Source organism: Papilio xuthus, unplaced genomic scaffold, assembly GCF_000836235.2.
Source record: "Papilio xuthus unplaced genomic scaffold, Pxut_1.1 DF826949.1, whole genome shotgun sequence".
NCBI classification, from domain to species: domain Eukaryota; kingdom Metazoa; phylum Arthropoda; class Insecta; order Lepidoptera; family Papilionidae; genus Papilio; species Papilio xuthus.
Window position 1 is genome coordinate 4,358,388 of NW_013531700.1, and position 24,537 is coordinate 4,382,924.

A 24,537-nucleotide genomic window follows, 5' to 3' on the forward strand; every position below is an offset into this window, starting at 1 on the left:
CCTCTAGTTTCCAGTCAATTACTTTAAAATTGATTTACAAAGGCTGAGTTAAAGCTTTGATTTAAACATTATTATAGATAATACTAGCAGTCGCCCGCGACTCCGTCCGCGCGGGAATAAAAATAGATGTTGGCCGATTCTCAGACCAACTCAATATGCTCACAAAATTTCATGAGAATCGGTCAAGCCGTTTCGGAGGAGTATGGGAATGAAAATTGTGACACGAGAATTTTATATATAAGGTACACTATTGATTAAGTAACCAAATAACTCTAAATACTAGGACAATCAGTCAGTTTCAGTCACAGTCAGTCAAAAAATCAGTTTATCATAGCAATAGCTAGTACATTATCTTACTAATATTATAAATGCGAATGTTTGTATGTCTGGATGGATGTTTGTTAGAACGTATCCCCGGAACTGATGCATTAATCTCGCTGAAAGCCATAGATGTAGAACATAGCCTAGAAGAACAGAAAAACCACTAAATAAGTTTTTTTTTAATACCGCGCGGGTGGATTTGCAGGCGACAGTTATTATAGATATAATGTAACTAGGAATTGCTAAGTTTTTTCCTAACAATGAACTATGATGCAAGCAATGATGTAGACTAAGAAGCCATTTTTCAGACTACAAGCGTTACAATGTAAGAACACTTGAAAAACTTATAATAATTTTATAAAAGACGTACAACCTGATTTTACTAGCTTAAGCTCTATTTCCACGATGCAATTGTTAATAATTTTGTTAGTTCTTTACGTAATACTAAGAATCGAATTAAATTACAAAATATAAAAGGAATGCTTATCGATTATTTTCATACGAACGTTTGTCCTTCGTTATATAAATATTGTCGAGACATATTTAAATTATTCCTACTATTTGTAATTAAGAGTTCAATAGGCAAGTTTTGACTGACGACTGACCACGATGAACTTTTGTGACCCTAGTAAAGGAATCTAGTTGTTTTACTGTGAATTTCCACTGCCAGAAGATCTTTAGAAAAATATATTGTGATTCGTTTCTTTCTCTTCGAAAGAAAAGACATAAAAATATGTTTTAATACTAATCTTTATACTGTGGAAACTCACACTTAGAATAAACGCTGAAAAAAACAGTGAATATTGTTGACTGACTTTTTACTATTCAAAATAGCATTTTACTACTAGCTGACGTCCGCGACTACGTTCGCGCAATATTAAAAAAACCTTTTTTTTTTATATTAAAAAAACCTAAGAAATCTATGTGTTCTTCCAGACTATGTTCTATATGTATGCCAAATTTAATCAAAATCCGTTGTGCCGTTCCGTAGATACCGTTCAAACAAACATCCAACCAAACATTCGCATTTATAATATTAATAAGATATACGACAGAAACAATAATGTTGTTACAATACAAATAAATCTAGTATAATATCGCTTCAAAATGAGCGATTTCTACACTTTGCTCGTGTGCATTGTAACTGATAATAATAGGAATTTGCCGATCGTAACACTCAAGTACGTACATAACCGATAGGGATTGTCAATTCTTAATGTGATATATAAAAAAAAAACATTTTTACGAAATATCGCATTAACTCCTGAATACCGGGATTTGGAACAATCTATGATGTCTAAATAACATATAATAATATATAATAAAAAATAAAAAACTCTCTTCTAACATTGTTGGTTACCATACGGCTTGATCAATTATTATTAAATTTTATATGACATTCAATAGCTTTGTGAATCGGCTACAATATATTTCTTAATCCTGCGCGGATGGAGTCACGGGCGACAGCTAGTATTAATTTAAATACAGATTTGTTAATAAAGCTTGTGCTAATGTAAATTTATTTAAAAGAAAAGACGTGAAAATTATTCACTTCCCTCCCCCTTTACTCTACATGTTCCCCTTTTTCGTAACTTTACTACTAGGATAATGCAACACAACTTTTATCGTTTTTTAAGGGTTACCTCTAAAAAATATTTTATTTCTAAGTGGCAACCCTAAGCATATAAACAACTGTTGTGACAACCTTGAGTTTACGTAATAGGTGCGATTGTGCAAAGTTATTGAAGGACGTGACCAAGATGCACAACGCACATTAATACACAGATAATTAAAAAAAAACATTACCGTATTAAAACTATAGCACGTATCATAGGTCAGTGTTATTTAGGTACTTTTAAAAATATTGTAGACAAAGCAATGAGTGTCCACGGGTGTTATCTATTGGGCCGATTGAGTTTATAAAATCAAACTGACCAATGGAATTGTTTGATTCTATAGGTTCGATCAGTAAGCCAATCGGCCCAACGGGAATCATCGGTTACGACTGGCGATTCCACTTTCGTTCTTTTATTTATCTTTGGATAGATATATAGAATATACTAGCTGTCGTACGCGACTCCGTCCGCGCGGGAATAAAAATAGATGTTGGCCGATTCTCAGAGCTACTCAATATGCTCACAAAATTTCATGAGAATCGGTCTAGCCGTTTCCGAGGAGTATGGGAACGGAAATTGTGACACAGGAATTTTATATATAAGATATAAATAAAATATAAAATACAGATGTTTGAAAATTGGCGTAAATTTTGCTGATTTTTAAAAATACCGTCCCAGAAAACTATTTTAATACCCAAAGTCTTTGTTTAACGAATGGAAAGGAACATAAAATGTTTGTTATATTTCCTAATAACAACATAATTGCTATAATTTCGTTATTATTGCAACATTTACACAACAGCAATAAATAACAAAATACAAGACGCAGGTATGCTATAAAAAAGAATGTCATGTTTCTATGACATTTTAATAATAAATAAAAATAAATGGATGGAATTTTGTTTGAAGGTATCTCCAGAACGGCTGTATGGATCTCCCTGAAATTTAGCATAAATGTATTATAGAACATAGTCTGGAAAAACATATAGGCTACTAATTAAGGTTTTTTTTAATATCATGCATAGTGATCTCGGGATTTAAATACATGCGTTCACAATTATCGAATTATTTTTAAATTTATTCTACACATAAAAATGTCTATGAACGCATAAAATAAATTAATTTGATGTCGCATTATTTATGGAAGCAAGTTTAGTAATTCATTCAGCAACTGTCTCGTAATATTAAAATAAACTTGGTATTTTTGATTTATACAGGTTGAAATTGCATCAGTGATGTCCATGAACCATTTATAAAATTCATATTCAGGTATATTATATATTGTTTATGTAAAACGGTAAGACAGGTCCAACATCTAGTAATAAATAGAATCAAAAGAAACTAGTAATAAATAAAGACTATGTTACTCAGAAATAGTAACGCTTTAATGGCAAAAGTATTTTTGAAGTCAGTCCAGTAATTTTTGATCGTACTCGTTACATAGTATGTTTTAACAGTGCTTAATGAAAATTATTAAAAAAAAAATTAAGCCCTGTATCCACTACAATATACTAATGATGAAGAATATAATTACTTTATATAAATACACAAACTTTACTAGAGTTTCACCTTTAACATTCAAGATATCTTAAACATTAGAAAGAAATTCTTAGACAAACATTTTGTGGCATAACCTTTCTAATACATTTCAAGGAACTATCCTACTTTGGGGATGAAATTTTCTTATTACACTTCTTAGTAAAACAGGATAATATTTGTCTCCCCAAACACGTGATCACTATTTCTGTTACATTAGTATAATCTACAAAAGAAGCAGTATGCTCACCTCAGCATTAAATTCTTTCCAAGGTGCGAGCTGACGTTCAGTCTCTCTCGACGACACGAAGAGTGCAACCCTCTGCGGTCGTAACGCGCGCAGCAGCCGCGGTAGAGACGCCCCGAGCACGATGACGTCATCAGAACTAGCACCGATCGCTGCGCCGATTATAGCTTTTGACTCTGACCTGATGGAAAACATTTAGTTAGACAGAGATTGTCTTTGGTGATCTTTAACATATAAATAAGTCTATAACTAGGGTATCGCGAGGAAGGGCGCCTCATAAGTTCTATGGAAAATTTCTCATCCGACCCCCAAATAAAAGGAGACGTCGTAAAAATGTCGCCCAGGGAGCCGGAAATGCTAAAACTGCCCCTGGTTGAAGATATCCTACACTGCGTAAAAATACATTACTCATTCTAGATAAGAGTTGTGCTATTCTTTAAATCGTAGCGTAAGTAAATACGCGTTGTATAGTATCGAAGATGAGACTGATATCAATAGATAACTTACCTATATATCTCGCTCTGTCCGGATGTGTATGATAGAGCGGTGCACCGCGTCGCGTGCGTTGGCAATACATCACGCACGATATACCCTTCAATCCAGTGCAGCGCTCGTCCGGAGCCATTGTAGTCGCAGTATACAACTGGAGACAAACATTACTATATTAATATAGATATATTTAATACTAGCGTTGATGCTACGACATAAACCTTATTTATCTTACTAATATTATAAATGCGAATGTATGGATGGATGTTTGTTAGAAGGTATCAATATAATGGCTGCATTCTTTTATTGTGATTAATACAATATTACAAATAGTTAGCAAGAAAACCTTTTAACATTAAAAACTTTCGTAAATTAAATTTATGTTTAAGTAAAGTTATAAAAAGAGTGAATCTTATAGTCCAGCCATTCATTGCTTGCAGTACAATTAACATAAAGTCTAAGGGTATGAACGAAGCCAACTAGGGTTGCGTCATGTCAGAAAATATGTTAATTCTTGAAGTACCTACATCAAAAAACTGTGTTTTATCTGGTACTTTAGTGCTTAGGAATACTTCCATGATGTCATTCAAATGTTTTGAGTTTTTTTTTTGTTTCCTAGCTTGTACGGTTAAGTATTAAAAAAAATTATTCTAGACTTGCTGTGTCCGGGCGGAATTAAAAAAAAACAGTAGCATATGTGTTCCTCCCGACTGTATTTTACATATGTACAAAATTTCATCGAGATTCATGCAGCTTATCTGGAGATTCAAACAAACGTTCATCCATCCATCCATCCAAGCAGTCGCATTTATAATATTAGTAAGATCAACTCACTCTAATTTTCAGTATTATTTTAAATAAAAATTAGTTTTTCGCAATAATCTCTAGAATTATTTAGCAACCCTATAGAAATAGGAGTGCCAGGGTTCGTCGAACTTGTGTGCCAATGTCATACAGGTTGGCCGGGCAGCCGGGCAGCCGGGCAATGGACAAAAAATGACTATCAGTGATGCGATATCTCGCATTGCGCATGTTAATGTAAGTGACATACAAAATGGCGCGCTTTTAAATCATATTGACAACATACGGCATAGATTAAATAACGTACTGTCAGTTTTGGTCAATAAAGGCGCGAAAATTAGCGTTGGGAAAGTTTATTTGCTTATAATATGTGTTTAGTTTTTAATTATTAAACTCGTGTTAATGGTTTCGTTTTCTGAGTAGAATTTATAATTTTAAGCGTCAAAACACTTTATACCACGTTTAGATATATTTTGTGCGGTATTTTGCAGCTTAACGTTCTTTTTGCAATATATACGCAAAAGCTTATATTATTTTTCATCTTTTTAAATCAAACTAGAAAAAAAAACAGAAACTGGGACTTTAAAATAAATAAGACACATAAATCTAGTGGAAATATAACGTAAAAACAAGAGGTTACTTTTATATTCAGATTTTTAACTTTGTAAAATAACATTGAATGTAGGAAGTTGGCAACACTTTGAGCCATTAATCAGATAGCACAGTTTTGGCTGAATATCACACGATCTATGAAAATTTAAGTTTGCATTTAATAAACTGTTACGTCTTATCAAAACACATGAACAGGACATGACATTATGTGAAAAAAAACATAACAAAACAACACAATATGACGGCTCTGTGGCAATGTTTTGAAATTAAGAGGGAGGCGCTAGTGAGGTATAATAATTAAGTTTTACTTACTAAGTATTTCTACTAGCGAAATCTAAAAATTAATACATAAACCTATAGTTATCTCCGGTTTTTTATGAGAAGTATTAGAATATGTTTCTACACATGTGTTTCGACAATGGAAACTCATAGTAAGTTCAATTACATAACAATGCAGTTGCATAATAGAATTACGAGTGTTGATTTTATATCAAGATATAAAACGTGTCATTTATAAATTATTTAACACGGAAAAATTGCAAACATTATAAAGATACAAATAATAAATACTATCTGTAAATGAAACGCCAAGGCCTTGTTAAAGTAACTTAATCTATCACTAAGGTTAAAAAAATATTTTTCTATTGCCCAAGTCAACAAAGTCTACTATTTTAAGGATTGCTTCCACGTATTCGGGTGGCCGTTTGCTCGTTTGCCAGCTTATGACAAAAAAAAATAAAAAAAAGGAACCGAAAAACTGTTAAGCGCTTATAGCTATATTTATATCATCGTCAGCCCACTATACGTCCCCACTGAGTTGGAAAAAAATAAAAAATATTTGTATGTTTTAAATTATTCAAGTCAGTCAGTCAGTGAGCTGAGGGCCGCGTCCGCGAAATAATACCATTTTTTTTTTCAGAGGGGAATGCTTTATGCATACTCCGCGCCCCGGGAAGGACGCGGTAGTTATGTGGGATTCTCCTCCATAGCGGAGGCATACCCACTAAATCCCTCTGTTCCTCCAACGCATCGGGACGGGACCACGGGCACGCTTTCGCTCTCGTCCGCGGCCAATACCAGTCCCACTCAGCCTGATGAAGGGCTCCCGATGGGCTCGAAACTAGTCGGTGCCGCCACCGAACCAATATACGTGAGTGTTTAGCCGTTTTTATATAAGTTTGTTATATGTTTTAGGTAAGTTATACTTGTCTGTTGTTAATTATTAAACGTTAAAAAGCCGTTAAATTATATTGCGGTCGTTACATTTGTTTATATATGTCACGTTTTCCAACACGTCGCTACTGCGCCATTGTCTATTTACTAGCCTAGTACATCTAATTGTGGACATGGAGCTAAAATAATATTGAAATTTAAATCAATTGTGGTAGAGTCTGCAGAAACAATAAACTAACGAACCCGCAACTTCCACAGAACAGAATTAAAAAAGTAGCCTTAATTCAGTATAACCATTTCGCAGATTATCAGGAGTAAACGAGGATTTGCAGACAGGCAGAAGACTAAATGGTAATGAAATTGTTAGGTCATCTATCTATAGATAGGTAAATGACCAAACTATTTGAAAACACTGATAAAAACCCTATATAAGACTTGGCTTAGTCTTGTTGTGCTTTGAGATGTTATTACACCTATTCATTTCCATTTCCTTACTTCTCCTTATTTCTCCTTAACAAAGTCTGTTTACCCAAGTTCCGATTGTGGGTAATCTTTATAATAATTGGTAAAACTAATAATGAGGACTAATGGAGCGTCGGTGGGTCAGGGATCAAGCACTTGACTTGCAATATGCAAGTCCTGAGATAGAATCCCGCCATGTACCAATGTGTTTTTCGATTTCCGATTTACATATGTTTATATATATATATATATGTATATTTATCCGACGTTCTTACGGTGAAGGAAACCATCGTGATGCAATCTGCACATATCTGAGAAGAAATTCAAAGATATGTGTGAAGTCAATCTCAACCCGCACTTCGCCAGCGTGATTGAAGTGGTTAGTATGGCTTAATCACCCTTTACTTAGGGTAGGCTCCGAGCCCCTCGGTGGGGACGTATAGTGAGCTGATGATGATGAATACAGAGGTAATATATAATCAATGTATTGAGTAATGGTAATAAGTAAGTAAATAAGAATTACAATAGGAAATATGTGACTAAATTCGAACTAAATTACAAACAATTTTCTCTACTACTAAAACAAAAGCTAGGATAACGATGGATAGTTAAATAGCGGCTATTTAACATCCACTACCCACTTAAAGTTAATTAAATTAAACAATTACACAAAAAAACAAGGACATTTACTCGGGATGAGCATGTGAATTAACAGATAAACATTGTACAGATTACTTCGAGCAAACATTAAATGTATGCGAAGATAATATTTGAGACGCCGCAGCGGCACTCGTCAAATACGTGATATCACATGCTACAATGTGACCACATGTTTTTAATTGCACATCCCAACAATAAAGCTGGGATATGGCGGTTTGTTTTATTATATTAAAAGAGCAAGCGGTTACCTAAATCCGGCGGAATGGCGAAGAGAATCCTGCCCATCGAAATCCGTTGCGTTACCTACCTTTGATCGACAGTGAAGGAAGGACAGAAAGAATATATTTATCCTTACAATGCGACGATTTATGTATTATATTAAAAACGTGAAAAGGAAATAGATTAAGACATTTTGTTCAGGAAGATCGTGTGGATATATACTCTTATGTTATATTAAAATATTTACAGTATACAAAGTAAATTTATCTTAATCATTGTCGTTTTAACACGAGAATGCTTGGGGAGGTAGGCGCCCGGGCGCCATCACAGGACATCGTTTAAAGGCGCCAGATTGATTATCACACCCCGGCGCCAAGTGAATACGACCCTGATCTTAAAAGATTTAGAACATTTCCATTTTTAAAAGATTTGTAACAGTGATTTCTCCTCATTTTCTTCCTTCTAACATTAAACAAATACGAAATAAAAATATCTAAAAACGTGAACGTTAATGATAAGGTTTTTATCATTAAGCTTATCGTATTATTTATAAATATACACAGATAAAGAATGTACAATCTAAAACTAGATTGAAAACGTAATATCACAAAGTCACATCTAGTCAAATTAAAGATCTTGCCCTTCGAACAGGGAGAAATTTTGCATTTGATAAGAAAAAGTTATTTCAAGGTTACTTAAGTAAGTTTTTTTCAAATATTTTAAAACCATAGCTGCTTTTTGAGAGCTTCAAACACCGACCTCTCTACATGGATAGGCTACATACCTTGTTATTTTGTGCGTATTCGATCATCACTATTTTGTTGTGAATTCGAAGACTCGAGGATTCAAACTTATAATAGAGATAGAACTAAATGACAGGAACTTCAACAGGCTTATTTAAGTCTGTAATTTCCAAGCAATAGCCCATTCATATATAGAGATCAATTTCAAAAGAGGATAAAAGTGATGGCATTATAATGTCAATGGAAAATCACAGTACGAAGTTTCTATAAATAGGAGACCGCTTGTTATAAATACATTATAGCATCAAGATGTCAAACAGACGGACAGTGTAACAGACGGACGTATTGCGGTCCGTCAAGGCATTGGCAATGAAATGCACGTTCCATAACAAACCTCGACATCTTGATAATATAATAGTTATGTAATGTATATACGCCGCGTAATTGTTTGCAGATCTGAAGTTAACGGTAAAACAGATGTTGACTAACATATTTTGTGCGAGATGTTTTTATAGATTACTAACTATGTTTTAATTTGTAGTTTATCAATGACTAGCTGTCGCCCGCGACTCCGTACGTGCTATGTAAAAAAAGCGTATTGCGTAGCTTATGTGTTTTTCCAAACTATTTTCTACATACATGCCAAATTTCATCGTAAACCGTTGAGCCGCACCCGAGATACCTTAAAAATAACATCCATCCATCTAAACATATGCATTTATAATATTAGTAAGAAATAAGATAATGAATATAAACTTTGAATTTAGTATAATTTCTATTTGACCAGATATCTAAGTCAGCGAAGAGCTACAGATATGTTTCTTGCTATTAAGTTCACTAACAATCAATCCCTTTCAAAGATATAACAACTCCTTACGCATCATTACTTTATTTTTTCCTACCACTATTATGTAGATCTCTAATGTGTTCAATATTTTCGTAGTTAAATTCAGTATGTTCAGTTTTGTTGACGCGTTTGATACGCGACAATTACGCGATGCACTCGCTTCTATAGTGTGAGTAGCACCAGTGCTGCTGTAGATATTATTCCTTATCTATCTTATACATTTACCTTGGTTAGTCTATTGAGGTATTTTATTAATATTTATACTTTGACTATACTTATTTCTGACTTTATAAGTTAAGTTATAGATTCCAATGTATGTTCAAGTTAAAATTGTATCAAGACATATTTGTCTTTTTTTATCTCTGCAGCTTGTATTTTTAATTAATTCAATTGGGATTTCTGTTTAACGTTAGCATTACCTCAATAGTTCTTAAACGTTCAGATGTTTTTTATTATCCAAGAAAAAAATTGACACCAATTATTGGTACAAAAATGTACTAGGACAGATTTTGCAAAATTGTTTAAGGTTTTATAAAGAGCAAACATAACGTGTCCTCGGGTATGGCCAGACAATGTAAATAGCACAATCAATGGTATGTAAATCGTAAGATTCGCGATAAAGGTAGTGCGAAGTCGGAATGTTTTCAAGATAAGAAGGTACGTTTGTCAAATGATACAACTCGATGCTTATTTGTTCAGCTGGTGTTTGATTTTTGTGAGGAAGAGTGTGATTTTGAGCTATAAAGGTAAACTTATTTATACATTACTAATATTATAAATGCGAATGTTTGGATATATGGAGGTTTGTTAAAATATATCCTCAAAACAACTGCATGGATAAATTTTGCATAGATGTAAAACATAGTCTAAAACAGTCTTTGCCAAAGTGGGCGATTACGCCCCCTTGTGGGCGCTGCAGGTCTCAAGACGGTAAGAGACCCAGAGAGAAGCGAAGCGTTGTGTAGAGGCCTGGGGGGTGATTTGTAATTTTATTTAGCTAGGAGGCCTCTTAGACAACGACTGCATGAGCTCTCGATTCTTAACAACAACTTGTGAACATCAACTAATATGAATTAAAAGATTGCTTAAACTTTAATATGGGGGCGTTAAAAATATTTATTCTCAAAGTGGGCAGTAGACAAAAAATCAATTAAATTAATTAGGTTTTCTTAGTATAAAGTTCAAAGACCTTTGTATGCCAACATTTAGCATACTTTGCAGTACATACTCAATGACCATACTTATAATTACCAAAATATCTTTATCCTGTACACCGTGACATTTAAAAGTGTAAATGATATTTGTATCAATGAAAATTTATTATTTTACCGCTTTACGGAATCAAGGATGCTTCCTAAGACCACAAATAAGTTGTAATTTCTTTTATGAGTTCGATTATTTAGAGTATTGCAAAATCTTACTCCTTACTATTAAATGCTAAATATTTGGATGGATGGATGGATGTTTGATTGAAATCTCCAGAACGACTGTATGGATTTCTCTGAAATTTAGCATAGATGTAGAACATAGTCTAGAAGAACATATAGCCTACTATTTATTTTTTTAATACAGCGCGAATTTCGACGCGGGCAACAGCTATATTTTATAAAGACTGCAAAATATAAAGAGATATATTTAAATTGTAAACAGTATTTATCAGTCAGATAATAGATTCTATAATCTGACTGTCAGTCAAAAGGATCAAGAAATCACAAAGCAAAATAATTGTTTTTTTTTTTTATCACAAAGAGACACATTATAAAATCATACTAGAGTATTAAAAACGTGAAAGTCTAGATGGATGGATATTTGATAGTATGTTTATTCAGAACAGCTAAACGCTGAAAGGCCTAGATGTAGAACATAGTCCGGAATCACACATAGATTACTAGTTAGGTTATTTTTTTTAATTCTGCTTAGACGGACAGCTATTATTATTATATATCAAATATTCAACAGTGTTCAATTACTAATATAAAAGCAAACAAAAATATAACCGCACCTCTAGTTCGAAGTAGGAAGTGTAAAAATAAAGATAGAATATCGGGCCCAGAGTGGGGACCTTGTGGCACGCCCGGCAACAACGGCCGGTTTTTGATATTTATAGGCGTTTTGCTTGCGTCATTTGTTAATCAAATATACTGCGAACCTGATAATTCTAGTGTAATAGTGACCCATATATTTATCTTACGAATATTATTAATGTTTGGATGGATGTTTGTTTGAAGATATTACCAAAACAGCTGCATGGATCTTACAGAAATACGGCATACATATAGAACACAGTCTGGAAGAACACATAGGCTACTAATTAAGTTTTATTTTAATTCAGCGACAGTAGAATCGCGGGTCACAGCTAGTGTACTAAGCCCGCGAATTTGCATGTATAATTTTTTGTTTTAGTTGCTTATAAAAGTTTTTAGGGTTCCATACCTCATTGGAAAAAAACGAAACCCTTATAGGATCACTTTGTTGTCCGTCCGTCTGTCTGCCAAGACCCTTTTTTTATATAATCATAATAATTGGTATCTTAGCGTTTTTACTATAATAATTTAATGGAATTTGTATATTTGTTTACCGAATTTACAAACATGATAAAAGGTTTAGAGGTTATAATGTTTTTATTATAAAGTTGATTAGAATTTGTATATTACTAGGTGTAACCCGCGACGCCGACCGCGGAATTAAAAAAAAAACAACTATTATAGTAGCCTATGCTCTTCCAGACTAGGATCTATTAATATGCCAAATTTCATCAAGATCCATGCCGCCGTTTTGGAGATATTTACTAACAAACATCCATCCATCCAAACATTCGCATTTATAATATTAGTAAGATAACGAAAAGATGTATTACAACATTATTTACCCTTGTCAGGTTTAACATAATCTTACGCAGCGCAAACTCGGCAAAACACCACCTGTTGTTTACTAAACATAGACTGAATTTAGAACGTCTCAAATTTTCTGGTCTATTGCGCATTTAGAATTACATAACAAACAAAACAATGCAACCCAACAGCACAAGGATTGACCGATTCTTGTGAAATTTTGTGAGCATATTGAGTAGGTCTGAGAATCGGCGAACATCTATTTTTAATCCCGCACGGACGGAGTGGCGGACGACAGCTAGTAAACATATAATAACACAAAAATTAAAGTATAATAGTATATTTGTGTCCATACGTACACAACTGTTTGTAATATTTAATTTTAAAACACCATGTATCACACGCATTGCTGTTACGAGCGTTAGCAACGCAATACCACAAGGTCGAAGTCCGTTAATTAATTACTACTGCATTAATTTGTTATTGTGGAAGTTACTTTTATGATCTGTGACATTTACTTATTTACATTTCACGTTTAAACAAATAGTTTAGTAATCCTTTAAATCAACGAGACGACACGAGATGTAGTTCCAATTATTATCATTTATTCAATCAGTCTCCGGCGATTAACATATGCCGAAATTAAAAAAAAAAAATTGGTAGTAATTGGTGGTAGGTAGTAGTAGTTGTTCACTACAAAGTGCACTACGATGTCACATCGAAAAACATGTGAAAGCGACAAATTAATTCCGGTGTATTGACGAAGCAGGAAATGATTAAATGCATTTTGAAGACTGTCTTCGACCTATGGTTGACAAATAATGTGCAGATGGATAATAGGATTCGGCAATGTTAATCTCGGTCAACGTTATGTGTATACATAACTTCAATAACATAGGTACAGTCACCTCAAATGAAGTGTAAGTACTTTCGTTTTCAACTTCCGCACGAACAGCGGCGGTGGTATAGATGATATAAAGCGACGAATGGCGATCAGTAGGTCAGTCGATGTCAGACCTGCGAGCCGGCAAGTCGTGTCGCTACATGAGCGAGCCAAATGTAGAAGAAGAAGAAGAAGAAGAAGCACACATCCGTGCCGGGGGACCTGTCGCGCCGATTGTGGCGGATGGCCCTCCTCTCGTGTTCTGAGGAGGATTTCATCATAGGGTGATGGGAGGGGTCCCCCCTAGCTGGGCCGTGGATAAACTAACGTAGATGCCACGGTCCAGTTGGGCGGAGAACACCGCGGAGTTTAGTGGGTAGTCCGGTCTTGTTCCCAGGCCGGGAGTCCCACACGAAACCGTTCCTGCTGCCCCCGCAGCACGAACGGCGAAGTGCATAAACGCATTCCCCGCGTTAACAAAAAAAAAACACAAATGTTACGATATTTTTGCACACCTAGACTGCTTCGTTACTTATGACGCTGTGGCTGCTACGATATTTATGGGCACCTTGCATGTACTCATATATTTGACGCTGTGTATGTACCGATGTATTTGAGCAGGGTGAATGTATCTATTAATTTGAGAACTTTTGTTGTACCGATATATTTGCATATCTTGTCTGTTACTATCTATATGACGCTGACTGTACATATGTAAATCGGAAATCAAAAAAACACATTGGTACATGGCGGGATTCGAACCCAGGACCTGCAGATTGCAAGTCAAGTGCTTGACCACTGAGCCACCGACGCTATGATGTTATAATCTAATTATCATAATTCGTACGTCACACTTTCGTTATTTTTAATGTTCGATATTTATTCAAATTTGATGACTACTTGCCTTAATTAAAATTCTACGGAAAAATTCATACCAAATCAACTGATACAATAGGTATAGTATTAAGAATAAATAAAACAGATTTAATTTATCACTATCATTGGATCACAAATGTTTTGCAACATATTTCAAGGTCGTAATAATACAAACTACGCGAAACATATGTTTTGTTTAATCGCGAACAAAGACAGAAAACTGTTATTTATTGATATTTTCATACGTGCGAATGTGTCGTAAAAATGTTATTTCTGGCAACACTGTCTTGTGGGAAGAACATCAGCGAGCCTTGTCTATATCTTGATATCTGATTTGTATCTGAGATGTATTTTTAGTCACTATCTTAAAATGACGATAAAATGATTTCTTTATTCATGAATAATATGGATTTACTTCAAGATTAGTAAGAGGTCAAACTAAAAAAAAACGAAAACAGTGTAGTTTATTGCGAATAAACGGTGTGTTTTGTTGTCTCCTTATCAAAATAGAGAATTTATTAATGTTTTTATTAAACTCTTTAATACATAAAAATTAACCTAATTCTATACAAATATAAATTAATAAAATTAGTGTATGTATGTAACATTATAAAAAAAATATATTTGCGTAGCTGATAGCAAAAAACAATTTTTTTTAATGTTGTCTTTGCCTGTCCGCAAGGTCGAGTTTGTTCCGGGTAATCTCTGGACCAATTTTGACGGGACTTCAAGAAGATTCACTCGGCATATAATAGGATACTTTTTAAATTCTGCGCTAACGAGTTGTCAGGCAACCGCTAGCAATAAATAACATTTAACCTAACAAATGTATTAATACTTAAGATCTGTTAAAAAGGTTCAGCTGTGTAAAATCGCGACAAATCAGCAAATATAAAATTACATCTACGGAACAAGTTTCCGTCTGACCTTGGCTGAGCGGAATGTATGCGGAACACGTGCTCGCCGTGTTGACACCACGCCGGGCTCGATAACTCGATAACAAACGCCTCAAACACTAAACTAACCTATTTATAACGTAAATAGTTTTGAAAAAAAAACATTGATATAAAACGTTAGTATTTTTCCACTGCCGAATTAACAAACATTTTTATAAAAGTTTTTTTTTAATTGACAGTCATAATATTTTTGGCATTAGATCCTAGTTATAAAGAATGTACGTAATATTTACCGTTGAGTTTTATTATAAAATTAGTAAGATTTATAAGTAAACGATTTTTCAATAATTTCTGCTACCAATAATTTTTGTTTCTACGAGAGATTACTTATTCCTAAAGTCAGCAAAAACTACAGGTCTTATTCCCTAACAAGATTAATCAAAAGTCCGCTAATCCTAAATAAAAAATTAAAAAAGTTTTACATCTGCAAAAACAGTCAAATATTTGTCACTGGCAATATACACTTTTTAATGAAAATCGATTATTTTAAGAAAAAAAAATAATCGACTATTTTACGTATAATTTATTCAAATAATCAGACCTCTAAATTGATAAAACGTGTTCGCGTGTCCCATTCAAACATATCCCCGTGTTGTCAACGAACTTGTTTGTAGGTCTAGGACATGTGTTTTTTATTGCGTCACGGAATTTTATCGTTTCTTAATACGATAAAAATTCGCATAATCTATTAATAATTTGTAATTTATACACAATCGATTAACTGTGTTTATACAATATAAATTTAATTCGATAAGTTATCATAATAATTTATGTATTAATTAATATAAGTGTAAGTGTAATAATAATATAATTATATTAATATTAAGACAAAAAACTTTGGTACAAAAATCTGGTGGACAAAAAATTTTACTTAGTAATATTATAAATCCGAACATTTATATCATCGTGGCGATCTTTGGGGGAGGCCTATGCCCAGCAGTGGGCGTCTCATGGCTAAGAAGACGAAGAACATTTAGATGCATGGATGGATGTTTGTTTGAAGATATCTCTGGAACCGCTCAAGATTTTGAAGAAATTTGGCACACATATTGACCATAGTCAGGAAGATCACATAAGCAACTTATTACGTTTTTTTAATTCCGCACTGACGGAAACACGGGCGTCAACTTGTTTAACTTAAAATTGACTAACGGTCTCCTTCGACTTTGACAGCATAAAATTTAAAAAAAAATAAGTATTGACTATAATATTCCCACGTACATCATCTACCTTCCCAAATAAAATCCTGTCAAAATAATGACCTTAAAGAAAATAAAAAAAAATCAGGTATGATTTTTTCTCAGTACATAGAGACACTATAATTTTATTACAGTAGCAATAATATAAATTTCAATACATAATTTAGTAAACATTTTTATTAGTTTGCGTGAGTGTACGTGGGCGTGTGACTATTGATTATTACGAAAGCTATTAACGTGTAACTACGTTCATTTCTAACGTAAACAAGGCAATAATTTGCATTATATTATATATATATATATATATATATGATATGCTATGTAAAATAGTAAACAACACATAAAACTAGTATATATATATATATATACTAGCAATTAATATCCAAATACTTCTGAAAACGTGTCATGTTTAGGTACATTTAGTTACATGAAAGAAAAGACAGAGAACATTTTATTTCCAAAGTATTCTTGATCAATGAATTAAAAATCGTGTAAATTCTTTAATGATTTCTCTTTTAGCAACTTTCGATACATCATTGACGATAAACACATTATTATTAGATTTTTTTTGTTTAGTCTAATGATTGAATAAATCTTTATCTTTACAACGCGTCTCACGTACGAGCCATGCTTCGTCTTGAAGTATTTTAATTGTTTTGTTTTGGCCATTTGTTTCGCGAGTCCGACCTTCCGTCCAAGGACATGAATAGAATTTAATATTACCTAAAACTATGTAACGATTGTATATCTTAACTAACTATCGCCTGCGACTCTCTCTGCGCTGATTTAAGAAAATACATATTATCCTATGTGTTCTTCCAGACTATATTCTATATGTAGGTCAAATTTAATCGGAATCAGTCTGGAGATACATTCAAACAAACATCCATCCATCTAAACATACACATTTGTACGGTCTGGCCCGCGGCGGACGCACCGCACGCATAGCTCGCAACGGATTTTGGTTTGCTTTTTATCCTTGCGTGCGATGCGTCCGGCGCTAATGGACGCATACGTTTATTCTTTGCACCATAAATCAAGTAGAACTTCGTAGAAATTCATTGGCAAAATAATGTGGTGGAAATTTTAGCACCTTTGTTATTTTTATACGACTAAAGTCATTCGTTTATATTTAAGACTTGTTTACATATTACTTGGCTACGAAACTAATATCAATGTAGTAATGTCAAATTAATTTAATACTAAATGTCTTCGTCTTTCTGTACTATCGATAATTTGCTATGGAAATAAAAAAAACCTTTGAATACATCGATAGCATAATAAACAGAATAATAAATTCAAAATTTTATTACACGAATATATAAACAATATTGTTTAAAAATACCTAAATCAAATAAAAAGGTACGTTATAAAAAAACAATCTCCTGCCAATCCCTTATCCAATCAAATATCGTAAGACATCAACTTTATCTGTTTGAAATGTTGGAAAGAAAATCCGACACTCTACCGGTACAACACTAGCCTTACTAAAATGTCGACGTTTATCTCCCCTCACTAATCATTCTAATTAATAATGTCTACAAGTTCAGAAGTGTGAATACTAAAACTCACAAAATGATTTTGTTGAATAAAAGAATAATATTGTTTACCGACGAGTTAGCTATACAAAATTTGTAAAGATTTTAAGAACTACGGGTAAATGGTAACCTTGAAACGCAGGTGTGCTGGAAAATATACTCATTTGGTGAGATTGTTCCTTGTTTCAAATTATCTACTCCATATTATATACTATTCTCAATTTTATTATCCCTTAAATACTTCAAAACATTCTCATAAAGTCCAAAATATCGACGTTTATGTCCCCTCACTATCCAATGTGACAGACTTATGGCATTACTAAATGAAAGCGCGCCATTTCAAAGGATACTAACTAATAATGTCTAAAAGAAAGTAACTAAATTTGTGGACATTAAGGTCCTATTATTTCGTTTACCTAGCTATCGAATTGAAGCGAAGTCAGGTAACAATTTGGTATTAGAAATGACATCATGAACAGTTACTATGACTCATCTAACATTTAAAATTCGCTCCATTTACAAATCTAAATTCATAAAAAAAAATAATGGTTATTAAGTATGAGCTTTTATATTCATAACGTTATAAAAAAGTTAACAAAAAAACGTCGAATGGGGCGACGTAGCAAAAAATGCTAGCGGTACTAAGAAACTTGTCTATGACATCATCAGTAAATACTGGCTGTATTTTAAGCCATAACAAATTGTCTTACCTTTGTTTTGTATTTGGGGGGAAATCTTCGTAAGATATCCTGCCTTTTAGGGGAAAGACAGGGTTATGTGAGATTCTTACTCACTAAAACCCATCCCGTGGCCAACCTCAATGCGACTGTGAGGGTCCCGGGATCTCCAGAGGAACGCACCGGAACTATTAAATTGTAATACGTAGTCATAGCTACATTATCTAATTACTATGAATTCGTAATAGAATACACATTAAAATATTATTATCATAAGGGTTAAGGGCAATAGTTCATATATCTTACTATTATTATAAATCCGAATGTTTAGATGGATGTTTGTTTAAAGATATCTCCAGAACGGCTCAACGGATCTCTATGAAATTTGGCATGGATGTAGAACATAGTCTGGAAGAAGACATAATTATCTGTTTTATTTTTAATTCCGCACGGACGGAGTCTCGAGCGATAGGTAGTACGCAGATGGCACTTTAACAGAAGTCCACTGCATTGATTCTTCTATGGTTGATGATAGAAAAGTGTTTTATATTGACGTCAAACAAAATCTTTAGTTTACAAAACAAAAGACGGGGGTTCCCGTATCTTCCCGGCTGTATTGATCGCTACCGCATTGGGGCACTACGCTACGTTCAGGGTCATCTTTGTTTGACATCTATCTCGCTTTCACTTATAGCCCTGTCTCTTTTTACCTGCACAAGCGTATCTGTTTTGTGTACGTACTTTGAATTTATACTACAATTTTAAAGTATTTATTAAATTTTACAATGATTGTATTAAAATTGCTTAACTTTAAGTAAAAAAATCTTGCTATAAAGTTACTTTTAATTAATTAACATATTTGTTTTTCTTATTATCAAGCTGAGGAAGTTCTTAATTTTAAAGTTACCATGGTTACCGACCATATAGATAATATCCTTTCGAATTAATAATTTCGTACACATTTCACCTACATTAACGGCCTAAAATTACTCGTGTCATGACAATGTTTGGCATCGTTCCATCTGGCGCCGCATTCATATTTGGTGATTTTCCGCTTTCCCCCAACATCCCCACCCCTAATTTACGCACAAATGCAACAAATGTATCACATAACATCATATCTTGGCAATCGAATCAATACATAAGAGGGAAACTACATAAGTGTAACTAAATTATTCTGTTATAATATAACTTGTTCTAATAAATATTGTGGTCCCTGTTTAGTCAAAAAGATTAAAAGGGATGGCAATAATTGTCGCGAGATACTTCCATAAGCAAGTCATTGTGCCTATTAACATTAAGCGAAAAGTCTCTTGCTTATCCAAGTTCGACTTTATTAGACGAAAAGTATACAAATAAAGAAGTTAATAACGTAAACATTATTACTACTTTTAGACAGTATTAGTTAGAATCATTAGGCGCGAATTCGTTCGTCCAGTGTCAGAATGATTAGTGAGGAGACACAAACGTCGATATTTTAGTAAGGCTAGTGTTGAGCCAGTACACCGGCACAGTGTGGGATTTTCTTCCTAACACTATTCGTTCTCGGGCAAATATTTTCAAAATATTTACTCTTCACACATTATAAAGCAAAAAAACAATGAACGCATATGCAATCCAAAACAAGGCCTGGCGACCCGTTTTCCTGTTATTACACTCGTAAAAGGGAGCAAAAAACACACGTTTGAATTCAGACAAGGCTAAGTATTGTGCTTCGATTGATATATTAAAAACAATGTATCACACCGCAATCAACCCGAGTATACAAAAAAAACTTCTCTGTGGACAAGGAAAGCCAAAATAAAAATCATCATAGACTGTCGGCAGCAACTAAAAAAAAAAACTTAGTAAGTAGTCTATGTGTGTGTCTTTCAGACTTTGTTATACATCTATGCTAAATTTCAGCAAGATCATTTCATCCGTTCCGGAGATAACTTTAAACGAACAACCATCTTGACATTCGCATTTATAATATTAGTAACATTTTTATTATACACTGTGTTTGATCTATCTTTATTCTTATCATCTCTTACTGTGGGTTTGCTCCTCCGTCGATTAAAGATAGGACACAGATCTGCACTTCGGATTGTCTATGGGCAGCTCGCTTTCCTAGTTCAGTGTATTCAGGCAGCCTTGTTACATAAAAAGTTGTATTGTGTGACCAATTACAATATATAAATCAACAGATCCTATATACTTATAAAAACTAAAATCAATCTTACTAATATTATAAATGCGAATGTTTAGATGGATAGATGGATGTTTGTTTGAAGGTATCTCCGGAACCGCTGAACGGGCCTCGCTGAAATTAGGCATAGATTTCGAGCATAGTCTAGAAGAACACATAGGCTACTAATTACGTTTTTCATTCCGCGCGAACACCCTAAATAATAAATTACGCATTAACTATACTTAATAGTCATCAATATTACGAAACTGGTTACATGAAACGAAATATGCCAGGTCGTTAAAATAACAACGCAATAAATCAAATGGAAAACAACAAACGTTACTGTATCAGCGAAACAATAGTTCAGCTTAGGAATTACTTTTACGCTAAGCCAGTAAACATTGGCATCGTATTTCACGCATTTTTTACCACGTACATTCCTCGACTTACTACGTCTTAAAGATATCATGTTGCAAAGAAATGATTACATCCCGATTTCACTAGCGAGACTATCTTACTAATATTATAAATGCGAATGTTTAGATTATTGTTTACGACGTATCGATGTTTGGTATGATCTTGCTGAAATTTAGGGTCGATGTATAACATGGTCTGGAAGAACAAAGGCTGCTAATTAAGTTCTGTTTTGAAGGAGTCGCGGGCGACAACTAGTTATTTTAATATATGTAACACTTCTACTTTGGCATTTGGCATGGCAAGACTATTTAGTGGAAAGGGCATTTTAGGGACCCATGAGAATCTTGACATAACTGACTATAACCTAGCCTTTAACTTACTTGGTGTAAACTGAGATATACATTTTATAATATATTCAATGAAAACTGTAATTTATTAAATACGAATTAATAATATTGCCACAATACTGTATATAGAATACAATAAAACAGGAAAACAATACCAAAGTACGCATAAAACGACTAATATAAAGGGAACGGTAACCCGTTTATTTTACAAAAGTAGGTCATATGCCCGCAAGGATGTCATTGTCTTCTTTGTTGTGTGTCATGAAGGGGAGAATCGAGGTCAAACATGACCCCTTACTTTAAACGAATGACTAACAAAATATTTATTTTGTTCAAAATGTACAATTTCATCTATTTTATTAATAAAAAAATAAAATTACTAACTTTATTTACAACAATTAAAAGTTAGGAAAAATTGCAAAAGAGAGTCATAGCTTCTACAGCAGTGGTGTCGAGGGACCCTTTGTACACCTCAGTTAGACTGTGAGATTGGTGCATTCCAAATCTCGTAACACTGAATGAGACTCTGACCCTTTGTGGCCGTGAGAATCTGAATATTTGCCTGTGAGAACCGCTCTGTCTCGTCAAGGCACCATCCCCTGAGCCGCGAACCTGCACGAAAAACCCCCGAAAACGTGGCTGCGCCGGCTGGGAGGGTAAGATTTAGTTGAGCTCTTACCCGATCTACTCGTTAACTGTGTAGAAACGGACTCCCCGATAGTATACGTTCGCCCGGCCTATATATACGAAGCGACGAGAAAAAAGTTGATAGCGTGTTTTAGGACTGCGACGCTTATACTTGCAGATTCAATTTTTGCCAATGTTTCTAAATGTTACTATAAAAAATTTAATTTGTAATTTATTATCAATATAAATAGAAAACATATACATATTTTTGGTATCTTTAAAAATTTTGAAAATAAATTTAATGAAAATTTTCAGAATCAAACCTAAAATGTATACAAAAAATATTTCTTTTAATCGAATTTCACCATTATCACAAAAAAGCAAAAATAAAGTTTGCAAATATTTAACTCAGCGGGGTTCGATCTGGGTTCTCTAGTGAATAACTTAAGGAAGCGCGTCGCATAGCCGAATGGAGCATTGTATCGTTAAGTTTTTTTTACACTCGCGCTTGAACACATATACAAACACTGAGCTTAGTAAACTGATATGTTATAATCGTGAACAAATAGATTAGTGTAGGAATTTTTGTGTTATTAATTTTTTTATTATAATTATGTGTGTGGTTTTCTTTTGTCGATCTGTCGAGTCTCTTTTATAATTAAAAAATTACGAGATGACAATTTCATACTAATATTATTAATGCAAACATACATATGTTTGAAGGTATCTCCGGAACGGCTCAATGGACCTCACTGAAATTTGGGAAGAACAGAGGCTACATAATAAGTTTTTTTTAATTCCGCGCGTCAACGTTGTAGATCTGGTGTTACAGAATAAATAACATTTTAAGCTACGAATAAATAAAAGTTGATGCCAACAGGACATTAAATAATATTTAAAAAAATTGCAAAAGAGAGTCATAGTTTCTACAACAGTGGTGCTGAAGTGACCTCAGTACACCTCAATTCGATAGTAAGACAAGCCTACATCGAACCCTCTTGAGACTCCCGACCTGCTTGGGCCGAGAGAATCTGACTGTTAAAGCTCATTGAGATATACTCAAAGGCTCTTCCTCCATTTGCCGCGATCTGCAACGTCCGACCAAACGCGAGTGCGGTCTTGATGGGTAAGAATTAGTAGAGCTCTATACCCATGACTCGTTAACTGTGTAGAAACGGACTCCCCGTAAGCGTACCGCATCCCACTGTATATATACGCAGCGATGAGAAAAAAGTTGATAGCGTGTTTTAGGACTCCGATGTTTACATTCTCAGGAACCAATTTTTATCAATGTTTCTAAATGATACAAATATAAAATTAATATAAAACTTTTATTAACTGTAATGTTTTTTTTAATATTATTAAAAAAAGTTATTTTTTGCGGAATTTCAAAGTTAAAAAAAAACCTTATTGTAAACTTATTATAAAATTACAGCAAAAAAAAAGATAACTTTCACAAAAAATTATGTAATCATTTTACGGAAAAAAAGTAAGTTTTATACATTTTTAGACATTTTCAAAATATGAAAAAATATTATATCAATATCAGGATTAGATCTCGGAGCGACGACGAGTTCTCGTGTAAAATAAGGGATGTCCATTCTAACTTACATCTGATTTGGTCGTTTGCTAATAGATGGCGTTTCAAAATATTACTCATAGTTTCAACTAGAGGGACGACCTGTCTAAGTAAAATGGCGCTAAAAGGGAAAAGAAGTTGGAACACAGTTCTCATTGCCTTTTTTATTGAAATCTATAATAATGTTTTTATTCGTAAATAATTATTGCATTAAGTTATTAAAAGACATATATAACAGCAAATTATTACTTAAATCTTACTATCTTACTAATATTATAAATGCAAATGTTTAGATGGATGGTTTGATCTCGCTGAAATGTGGCAAAGATGCAGAACACTGTCTCAAAGAACATATAGGCTACAAATTACTAATTTTAATAACGCGCAGACGGAGTCGCGGGCGACAACTATTTTTCATAAGTACCAAGTATTACAGATACGCTAATAGTTATATTTAGCACGTGCAAGTGACGTCATTGGTAAGTAAACATTCGGCTATGGTAATCGATGATGTAGCGATAAGATATCTTCAGAAACACTTTAAGTCTGAAAACAATGATTTTTAAATCAACTATTCTTGCACAAAATTTTTACAGCTATACGAGACTTAGTTCAATATCTGAAAGAAGCGAAACTCTAAGGTCTAGCAAATCAAAATTTCCGTTTAAAAAACTTATTCTTACTAATATAACAAATGGGAATGTTTAGATG

General features: G+C 33.6%; 1 protein-coding gene across 1 annotated transcript in view; it reads right to left on the bottom strand.

Moving 5' to 3' along the window:
- LOC106120592 (uncharacterized) overlaps positions 1 to 24,537 on the bottom strand; it is a 69,439-nt gene that overhangs the window by 25,168 nt on the left and 19,734 nt on the right. Inside the window, exons 2-3 of the mRNA XM_013315946.1 lie at positions 4,228 to 4,363; positions 3,724 to 3,901 (exon numbers count right to left, since the gene is read on the bottom strand). Of these exons, the coding sequence (XP_013171400.1) occupies positions 3,724 to 3,901; positions 4,228 to 4,363 (314 nt within the window). The remainder of the gene's footprint in view (positions 1 to 3,723; positions 3,902 to 4,227; positions 4,364 to 24,537) is intronic.